At 33.2% G+C, this 10979-nt stretch overlaps 1 protein-coding gene across 1 annotated transcript in view; it reads right to left on the bottom strand.

The window, feature by feature from the left end:
- Positions 1–10979, bottom strand: part of ASPH (aspartate beta-hydroxylase) — a 112915-nt gene that overhangs the window by 77717 nt on the left and 24219 nt on the right. The window contains exons 4-11 of the mRNA XM_009995541.1: positions 10495–10584; positions 8902–8976; positions 8282–8443; positions 7052–7111; positions 5423–5479; positions 4901–4945; positions 4124–4159; positions 873–917 (exon numbers count right to left, since the gene is read on the bottom strand). Of these exons, the coding sequence (XP_009993843.1) occupies positions 873–917; positions 4124–4159; positions 4901–4945; positions 5423–5479; positions 7052–7111; positions 8282–8443; positions 8902–8976; positions 10495–10584 (570 nt within the window). The remainder of the gene's footprint in view (positions 1–872; positions 918–4123; positions 4160–4900; positions 4946–5422; positions 5480–7051; positions 7112–8281; positions 8444–8901; positions 8977–10494; positions 10585–10979) is intronic.

The following is a 10979-nucleotide window of genomic DNA, read 5'->3' on the forward strand; positions in this document are numbered from 1 at the left end:
CTACAATCAGCAAGTTCTTCAACTCAAATTATGGATTCCACAGTATATATTTTTTTGTTTTCTTTGACTATTGTACCTGTTAACTCATTTCACTTCCCTCCTAAGCTTATGATCCCAAAGATGACAAAATAGATACTTACAATTTATTTATACTGCAGTATTTATTGATTTCATTTTAAACTAAACAATTGTCTTTTCAATAGCTGAGATGAATCTCAAAAGAGCTGATATTTCAAGACAGCAAATATTTCAGGACCCAGAGGGAGCTTTTATTTGCTTCTGCTAGCTAGAAAAAGGCACTAGCAATCACTATGCACCAAGGCAGAGCTAGTACTGACAGCCTGTAAACTTTGAACAGTCTTAAGCACTGGCTACAAGGTGTTAAGGAAGCTTCACAACAGGTAGCAGGCTGAGTGTCTGTGCTGAACTACTGTGTTCAAAATGTCCATTGAAACCTTAAAAGAGCAATCCTCAAAGATGGTATATTAAAAGATGGTTCCTCAGCTCACAGTCAAAACTACACTTTTTAACTACAAAGACTGTAATGCACCTTTGCCATAATCGGCACTATATCATGACTGAAGATCACACAGATGACATATTTCAGTACATATAAATTGCAAGATTAAGTTAATGATTTTTATGCTAACCTGAGTCAAACATTTCTCTGATTTTGAGAAGAGTTTATATTCCAATAACATTTATTTTAGAGGTATGTCTACCCTAATCACATATGAAACTAAGATTTTTCTAATATGCTCCACATATATATAAATATATATACCTGGTGGGATGTGTGTGGGAGTGTACACACACACACATACATATATGCACACAGACATCTATATATATATTTATATATATATATATACCTGTATCTTGAGTCTCAGTCTTATCATGTGTATCATGTTTTGGTTCTGAAAGGAAAGAAAAATTAAGTTCCTGTGTGGTTGATATGAATGAAGTATCCTAAAAATTTGGTTGTTAAGCACCCAGTTGACTGATTGCTTTACTGACAAATGTAAAGCTCTCATAAACTTTCTCTACTTTTGGGGCCTTAATAGATATATGAATCCTTACTGTAACTTGTAATAGAAATTCTACACCAAAAAACCCCAAATACCAAATGTGAACATAGTCCTGCAATTTCAAGCATTTCTATATATGCAGATATTGTTATAACTAAAAAAAAAAAAGTTCCTGTAGCATATTCTTGAAAAAAATCCATGATCCAGAAGTCTTAATTTCTAATTAAAATCTCAAACTTGCCTTCATGAAACTCTTCACAGAATTACTGAAAGTTGTGTACAATAACTGAGCCCCTGTATTCCAAGTTAAATGTTCTTTCCATTTACACTCTTTATTGTGGGTACACACACTCATGTCAACTATAGAATTTTTAGAATTAACAATAATTGCAGAAGGTAGGAAGAACCAGTTCCTTTCAAGATGCTAGACATACAAAGTGGGTGCAGCCTACCACAGGCCTTCAGTTTCTCCCATCATGCAAGGCAGAAACCATTACAGGAACTGCCATTCTATTAGAACTTCTTACTGACCTGAATTAAGAAGCAATGCCAGAGTCAGAAAAGAAATTTAACTCCTCTGGCCAACAATCATACTGGCACTGCCCTAACAGCTTTCTGCAAATTCTAGAAAGCATCAGGATTGGAGAAAATAATACCTCAGAGGGTCTGCCAGAAGAGGGGAAACATACCTGATTGACAGAGACAGAGAAAATACATTGAGTCTAGAACAGAGAAGCTTATATTTCTGCTGATTTCTGATCTGCATCTGAAGCTTTAAAGAGAATCTTCTCGTGGATGTGAACTACAGTTTTTGAGCTAATGTCAAAAACACAGCCCTACATTTAAGAAAAAGAATTTCAGATCTCCATGATGATTGCCATCTCTGATTTCAGAGAACTCCTTCTCCAGGAGAAGAGAAAATCTGTTTCCGTTTCAATCCAACCAAAAGCAAGTTTAAAGCTATAAGAAAGATAGGCCAGGAAACAAGAGGGATGAAAACTAAGTACCATAACTGCTAAAATGTCCAGTAAACATTCATGAACAACTACAACTCCCATGTCCTGAAACTGGATAGATTGAACACAGAAGGAAACATGGTGTGTCACAGAAAGACAGCCTCACATATTTAAGCACATCTTCTGAGACATCCATGGTGGGCTGGTTAGCTCAAACCTTAAAGGACTGACAACATAAGATGAGCCTATAGCACTGAGAATGATTAGACTATCTTGCTCATCTTTTCTAGGGATCCTGATAGCAATTTCTCATTATTTTCTCTGGTTATTTCTGAGACACCAGTGAGTGCCTGGAAATAACAGGTCTGTCCTTGGAACAAATAGTGAAATTCCAAATAACTTCTTAACTTCATGTAGCATTCAAGATGGGTAGAGGTTCAGCATGGACAAAAAAAAGAATAAAATAAATATTTGCAAGTGCCAAGGGCACTCAATGCTTCACCTGACTAGTATTTTTCTCCTACACTGCTCCAGGCTAGAGGTCTCAATTAAACTCCTCTATAAAGTACAAGGAAGCATTGTGCTTTCTCTCAGAACCAGATGGTCTCAAAGAGAGGACTTGGAAGCAAGGCATAATTCTGTTAAAAAAAAGGTGAATTGTCAAGATAAAAGCAGTTTGTCAGAAGTGCAGGCATACTTCACTGCATAAAAAGCCTGGCAATTTAGTAGCCAATAATAATAATTTTTTGCCAATCACCTCCCACACCTTGAAATTTCCTTTTGACAAAAAGAATGGAATTTCCTATTCTCTTCATCAGCCTAATTAGAGGATTTGGAATAGTAAAGAAAGAGCAATAAAAAAAAACAAAACCTAAATCTGATTTACCTGATACTATTTCAAACTCTCATTGCGGCACATAAAACCACTGCCTGTGAAGAGCGTGAGTTACGCACAAAACAGAACTATTCACTGTTCCTGTGCTGAGATGCCAGAAGAGACTGCAGAATGTAAAATGGTTTTGGAACTGATTCTATGGAACACTGATACAAATTACTTTGGGAACCTCCATGATCATCTTACTCCAAAAACAGCCAGATGACTCTTCCTGAGGGCAGGGACCATGGAAGAATTCTCTAATCATGTTACCACTACTTATGAAGGAGTTTGAAAAGTAAAGATTAAAAGTTGCACTTCTTCATAGCCAGATGTGAGAAGCAAGAGAAGTGATTCTTGATTAGGAACTGATTGCAAAGTATGTGTCTGCTTGAAAGAAGAATAAATAAGCGTAGGGAAAAAGGTAGGTCTCTCTTGCTTTTCTGTCCTATTGATGCTGCTACATTTCATCAAGCGCATCACAGATGAGGCAAATAATCTTTTCCTGCAGACTGAGAAAGATATGGACTAATTACAGACCTTTGGGACAGTGAAAGTCCTTCAATGGAATTTTTACTTCTATGCCAAAGGTGGATTTTCCTGAGGACAAAGAATGAACTTCAAGGTTTTCTGTCACAAATATTTTGAAGTTAAGAATTGTCCCTTACTCAGGTTATATAAACATGGAAAATAAACAAGGGTGATTTGCTTAACTTTTCTGAAGTACAGTAGTCTGTAGAGGATCTCTCAGAAGAAATCACAACCACATACCTTTGTTTCTAGACTGTGACCACTAGAATTCTTCTCAGTTACTTTTTGATACAGTCTCAGAAATCATTAGCAAATCATTAACCAAATCAAACAAATAGAAAATAATCTCCAAATTACTGGCACTTACAGACAAGTTGAAATTGAAGCATTGAGCTATAAAGCAATAAACCACAGCTGACTTGGCTGGGATTTCATAAGAAAAAGAGCACGTAAAGTCTTCAACATCCTCATTCCACATACGTCCAAAGTATGACAAAGAGGATGAATATGGGAATATAACCTATATGCATACTCTTATACTTATCCTCATGTTAGAAATCAATTGATTGCTTACATATCCAGGGGGTCTGAACATAAAAAAATATCCAAAACCTTAACTGAAAACTTGCAAAGTAATGTGATAACTTAGAAAAATGTTAAGACAAATTATTTCACTTTCATATTAATGAAATTCTTTGATATTGTCACTTAATTAAATGTAGAAGTTGTCATACCATTGTCTTCATTATAATCGTCTTGCACTTTATCATCTGTTTAAAGGAAAAAAAGTCAATATGAAAATTTGTGGAATTTTAAAACATACATAAATACATACAAATAATACGGAGTCAATTTTATTAAGAAAAAATAGAATATTTTATACTGTACTAAAGTTAAAAAGAGTTCAACAAAGTTGAGAATTTCTATGGAATTCTGTGGGAACAGAATGATTTTCTGGCATCACAAGATAGACTTAAAAAAGATAAAGCACCATCACAAAATTTTTCTTATACAGTTCATGAACTCTTTTACAAATTACCTCTGATTCAGAATGGAAATACTCATCATTTCTACATACAGCAAAATTCTGCAGTGGAATTTAGGAATCCACTTGTTACTGCTTTAAAAATTTATTATATTTAAAGGTCCTACCTTTTTCCTGACACCACACTAATTCCAGTATCTTTGGCAAACTGCAATTATTTTTTATCCACAGAAATACTTCTGTGCAACTTAAAATATAAAGTTCATTTCTCCTGGAAATGTAGCCCCCAAAATATTACTCTGCTCATTTTGACATTAGAAAAAGAAGTATCCATATAGGTCTCTGCATTTTTTGAGAACTTAAATAAAAATACACATGTAATAACCTACTAAGGGATTGATGCTACCTACAAAGTCCAACAGTTTTGTTTTTGTTTTTTGTTGTTTGTGTGTGGGTTTTTTTTTCTTGATTTGAGGCCAAAATTCAATGAAACTTCAAAAAAGATAAATAAGATTTTGGACTGTACCTAAATAATATTCCATAGCATCTTCTAGCATTATCTCAGGGTCACCTTAAATAAAAACAATTAAAATTTTATATTCTTAACAAATTTCCTTGTAACAGCTAAATAACAAAAGAAAAGTTTAAAAGATTCCATAATTATCTCAAGAATAGCAGAACTAAACATTTTGACATTTTGCTTGAAAGTGACAGCTGGACTGTAAAACACATACAGCAGCTACCTCTTTAAGTCACACAACATAGTAAATTCATGCATATTTGTATTAGGCTTAAAATTAGGAATATAAGTAGGTCTTTGACAATTCATTGATTAGACTGGAAGTAAGTATTTATGGGTTAGATTCATGGACTGTTGTGTTGACAAATATAACAGTAACACAGCTGCAAAAATCAGCTTTATCTGAAACTACTTGAAAAGCTGTTTGAAAATAAAACTGTAATGTAAACAATCAATGTGACATGTTACTTTGAAGCATGTTTAAAAAAGTGATTATAGTATAATCTGAAGTAATTAAAATTAACAAACCTGGAGCTTCTGGATCGCTTACTGTATTTTCTACTTCCACATCATATTCATATGAAACTGTAAATTCAATATGAAAAAATAAGTATTTTTGAAATAAGAAAATAAACCTTTTTAATACTCTGTTATTTTAATTTGAATCCATAATGTGTCTGACAATAGCTAAATGTAGCTCCTTAGTTGAAAAGTAACAAATCAAAATCTTACAGACACTTGCAACTTGGCACATGGCAAACCAATGGAAGGTGCTGGGCCACTTTCATTTCCATTTTCTGTTATTCTGTCTTTATGAAAACTAGATCAGTTAGTGTCTCCATCAGTATTTTTAATAGTTTTTCTAATACAAATAAAAATCTGATCTTCCTCAATCCTAAATATTCCAAAGCAGCTTCTTTACTTTCTTTTACTTTTTCACTGGTAATGATCTACAGAAGACAAAATAGGAGCCATAAATCAGACCTTGAGAAATATGTACATTTGCTTCTGACATCACAGATTTGGAGCAATTCACATTTTTCATTGCCTAGCTAAATATGTTGATTATTTTAATATGTGACAACAATCATACTCAGCATAAGGCATCTGACAACACATGCTTCTGAAGGAAAAATAGCTATCCTTTCGCTTTGGAACTATGACAGCCTGGATTCCAAATCTGTAACTGGAAACAAGTAATCTGCCATAAAAATATAAATAAGCAGTTTTTGCTGTATCAAACAAATAAAAGTTATTTTTCTGTCATATTTGACACCAAACAGGACTATAAAGTCCAGAACTAACATTGAGCTAAAGATCAGAAGCCTAGGCCAAACAGAAACCAATGTCTAATGTAAATGGAAGAGGCTGCCTATAAACTAACGACAGAAAACATTATTAGCAGACATACAGAGAAGAATCTTATCAGCTAGTAGGAAAACTCTAATATCCACCAAGTTTCCAAGTTTCTTCAAAATAGAAAGATGAGCTAATGTCATTGTACGTGACATCACACACAATAGGAAGATGATTATAAGCTAAATGGATTAGTCCAGGCAACATCTGAAAAAGCTTTCAAGATTAATTAGGTTGTGCTCAAAGACAGTGCAAGGAGAATTCAAAATCATGTCCTTGGTGCTGACTCACTGCTAGATAGAACAATCGGATGTAAAGAAACAGGACTGGATGCTTCTGAAAGGTGACAGTTTCCACATGAGAACACAAGTTTCTGACTAATGTCAAGAATAATAAACTAAAAGAACCTTAGCATTGTATGCTGTAAGAGAACAGTATTATAAGCAATACACCTCATTCTCACATTCTTGGAATGTAAAACCATGTACCTCTTTGCCTGTCCAGATACCAATCATCACAACTGCCAGAAACACACAAAAAAGTAAAAATGAAGTTTTTCCACCAATGCAAGTAGTTTCCACACCTATCATTTGTTCTTTTTAAGAACCACTTGCAATAGCAAGTATGATACATCTCAAAGCAAAAATATACAAGGCAATCAAGAATATTTGTTTTGAAAAAAAAATAATCTCAGAATTACATATTCTTAAACCATTCTAACCTTTTTTTATTTTGCTTTCTCACATAATTAGCTACATTTAGAAAACTAATATTACCAAGTTTGGAAAAATAAAATTATACCTGGAGCTTCATATGGTTCAGGCTCCACTGCTCCAAGATCTTCTGCCAAACGATCAGCATCTGAGAAACAAACATGAATTTATAAATTTTAAAATCAATTAATGATACTGCAAATGCTGTAACAGATCGTGTAAGAATACAGCCAGATTTCAAAGAAGAAATTTTAAGTACATTTCTTCTAGTGCCAGCAAGATTAGTATATAGATCAAAAAAATAAAAATAATCATTTTTTTCTTACATATAATATTGAAAATGTGTATACACATATAAACCCTATACATATTTGCTCAAAAAAAGATGACTCTCCACAGAAATGTCTGTGTCAATGTAAAGTAAGTAGAACATATTCTCTTCGCCTCCTAAAAAGTAATTTTGAAGACTTAAAGCATTTGAATTTGTCCTTTGTTCCCCTACTTCTACTTGCACTGTGGATAAGTAGAAGAGACACAAAAACAAGGAGATACAATAGACCCAGACTGAAAATAATTTTTTCTGTTGTGAAGAAAAATTCTCAGTGTATTTCCAGCAATGAAAACTTTCGGATTACATCTGTTATATGAGGTTTTCAAAAAGAGGTATTAAGATATGTTTAAAACTTCAGTAGTGCACTTAAAAAGCATCCAGAAAGATTTTTTTTAAGTTGGATTAAAATCATATGATCAGCTTTAAAATTTTGATTACAATTTATATAATCCTGTCAATTCCACATGGTAGAAGGATACAAGCATCTTTAGATAACATTGTGTTCTCAGCAGAACTTGCAATATAATTTATGTATAACATTCGCCAAAAGAGCCACATTAGAAAGAGTTAGAATAAGGCTGTCTACAAATGGCTAAACTAATAAACTTAAAATTTAGTTGAATAAGTTAAAACATCCAGAAGCAGAATCCACAGATATTATAGATGTCTCTCTATTCGCAGAGATGAATAGCTGGAGTATAGATGAATTTGTCTGGTTGAAAGCCAATAAAGCCAATACTGCAGTAGCAATAATTAAAGAATAACATACAGTTATCTGGATGCCATACAAAATAACATATAATAAAAGTAACATATTTTGATTTAAAAAATACTTATTTGGTAAATAATACTTGCTGTACTTGACATTTGCTAAGTCTCTATTGCAAGGAGAAATGATGAGTCAAGTTTTTAATGAGATGTATTTCCATTTGTCTGTTCTTACTTTCGGCAAAATTCAATTTTAAATATATTTAGTCATTCAGATACCTTTCTGAACTGAATCTGGTGTCTCATAAGCTTCTTGCATTTCATTTTCTAATTCTTTGAGCAACTCATCTGTTGCAGGAGCTTCAAGAGTTTCTCCATGTATTTCTTCCTTCACTTGCCACTGATCATTTATACTTTGATCTACATCTTCATGTCTCTCTCCTAATCAATAATGCAGATTATTAGTGAATACATATTCTTTGGTAAAGTCTATTACCAGCAAATATTCAGTTTTCAGCACACCCTTTATGACTGGGAGAGGGGACACATAACTTGTCTGTACCTTTCAGCAGTATAAACCCAGTCTCTGTATTGACTTGGCAGTGGCTTCTTTGCGCACAGAAAAAGCCATATCTGTTTAACCATTCTTGGACTCTACACAGTCTTCTAAGAAAATCTTTGTCAACTAAGTTACTGCTGCCAAACATCACTGGGTTAAGAGGTTTAGAATTTGGTTACTGAATTTTCAGAATTTTCTTGAAAATAACATATGAGCCAATTAGAATGTTTTGTACAGGCAAAAGTACTTTAAGGGCATACCAAAAACAGACTCTAAGGGTTGTCTAGCCTATGGCAGTATTTATAAATCCTTCAGTGATTTCTGAGTGTTAGTGCATTACCAGGGTGGGAATGGAGAGCCTCGTGAAGAACAGACTGAATTTCCTCTTCCACATCTACGTCAGCACTCTTGACTTCTAAAAGGATTATAAAATGCAGCAAAGGTAGGTTAAGTGCAAAAGGCAAAGTCTAAACATTAGCTCAAAGCCTGCAGCTTTTACAAATATCCATAAAGTTCTCATTCCAATTCCATAAAGTTCTGTAGAGATTTACTTGATGAACCTCTGCAACTCATGCAATTACAGAAACAATTTGGTTTTGCTAACTCTGCAATACGTAAATTGACTGCATCAATCACACCAGATTCATTCTGAAGATGAATTGCAAGAATTTATCTACCCTGCATTTTCTATGTGTATAATTTTCTCAGTGGCAGTAACTATTCAAATGAAGAATTCTCTTCTAAGTAATTATTTAACTAAAACTTTCAACCATTACTTTTCTAAAATGTAGGCAGCCACACTAGCACGTCATATTTGACAACAGAATGTCATTTTCAGGCGTTGGGTTTTGTTTGCTTTATGAACAGGGAAAATAGATACTAACATTACAATATCAAGGTCTCATCCTGGCAGTTCACAGCAGAATAAATCACTAATTTATTTCAGGGACAAGTGATTCTCATATAAAACACCAGCCTAGGACCTAAAAGGGATTTGTATGAAGTGTAGCCTTAACACCGAAAAACTCAACAAAACCAAATCCCAGCTGTATTTTTCAAATAAAGACCCAAAATGGTATTAGTTATGAAACCAAACAAAAAAAAGGAAACAACAGTTATAATTTTATATTAAGTTTTTATAAATGACAACTTAGTCAAACTAATGCAAGTATTTAAAAACAAATTACATATTCCATTTCATTGACCATATGCTCCATATTTGTGGGTTATTGTATTAACTGCATTAGGTTCACATAAACATCAAGTAGGGTAAGTAAGCCACTTCAAGGAACAGGTAAAAATATATACTCTCTAAAACTAAGATATAAATCACATATCTGAAATCTGACACGTAAAATTATTTTTCTTGAATTCCTCTTGAACCTAATAAATGTTACTAATACAGTACTTTTAAAATGTTAAATTATTCTTTTTCAACACTAGAAGCTGCATTTATTGTATTTATGATACTGATTTTAATAGAAAAGTGAGTATTTTATTAATCTTTTAAATTGGTTGTTGGGCTTTTTCTGGGTGCTTTTGTTTGGTTGGTTTTGTTGGGGTTTTTTTTAGGTGGAGAATCTGTTGTTATTCTGACTGGATACACTGTTGCATATGTATCAAAACCACAACTGTACATCAGCAGAAGTTATTCTGATGGGATATGGTTCTGATAGCAATCATGAAAGCTGACAAGAGTACCTTCTATATTTTGAAATTATAAATTTTCCATGGTCACTGATTTATATATGATTTTATTAACAGATTCCCATTAAATAAACTACAGTTGATGAGCCACTCTTAAAAGTCACCAAAGATTTTTTTTTCTACCCAAAGAAATAACACCATGAGCTCGAGTGCTGAGGAAGCAGAATTATAATCCAAGTGAAGTACTGTATCTTTTGTTTCACCTGTGGTTTATAAAAGGCCTTACCTGATTCGACATATGACTTCTCTGCAGGCTGGATCGTCTCATCAGATTCTGCTGAAGCTGGCTGTGCTGGGACAGATCTTTCTTTAAGGCCTGCATTTTTCAGTTACAAAGTTAACTTTATGCTCTTTTTTATCTGATTCAATTATAAACTAAGAAAGTTGTTTCACTTAAATTAACTGACAAAAAATTCTCCAAAATGCATTAAAAAAATTAACCACAATTACAGGGCTGTTCTTATATACAGTGATATACACAAAGTCTGAAGTGTATATTTCAGATAATAAACAAATGTTTTTAAGACAAAGATACAATGGGTGTGGGAAGGGAGGAAGGGACATAAATTTAACCACTTGCATTTATTCCAAAGTAACTGAACTAAAATTACTGTGCTATTCTCAATATCTACTCAGAAAAAAAAAAAAAAAAAAAAAAAAAAAAAAAAAAAAAAAAAAAAGGAGGGGGGGTTTTTCACCATTTTTTTTTTT

Source organism: Chaetura pelagica, unplaced genomic scaffold (genome assembly GCF_000747805.2).
Source record: "Chaetura pelagica isolate M959 unplaced genomic scaffold, ChaPel_1.0 scaffold83, whole genome shotgun sequence".
In the NCBI taxonomy this organism is placed as follows: domain Eukaryota; kingdom Metazoa; phylum Chordata; class Aves; order Apodiformes; family Apodidae; genus Chaetura; species Chaetura pelagica.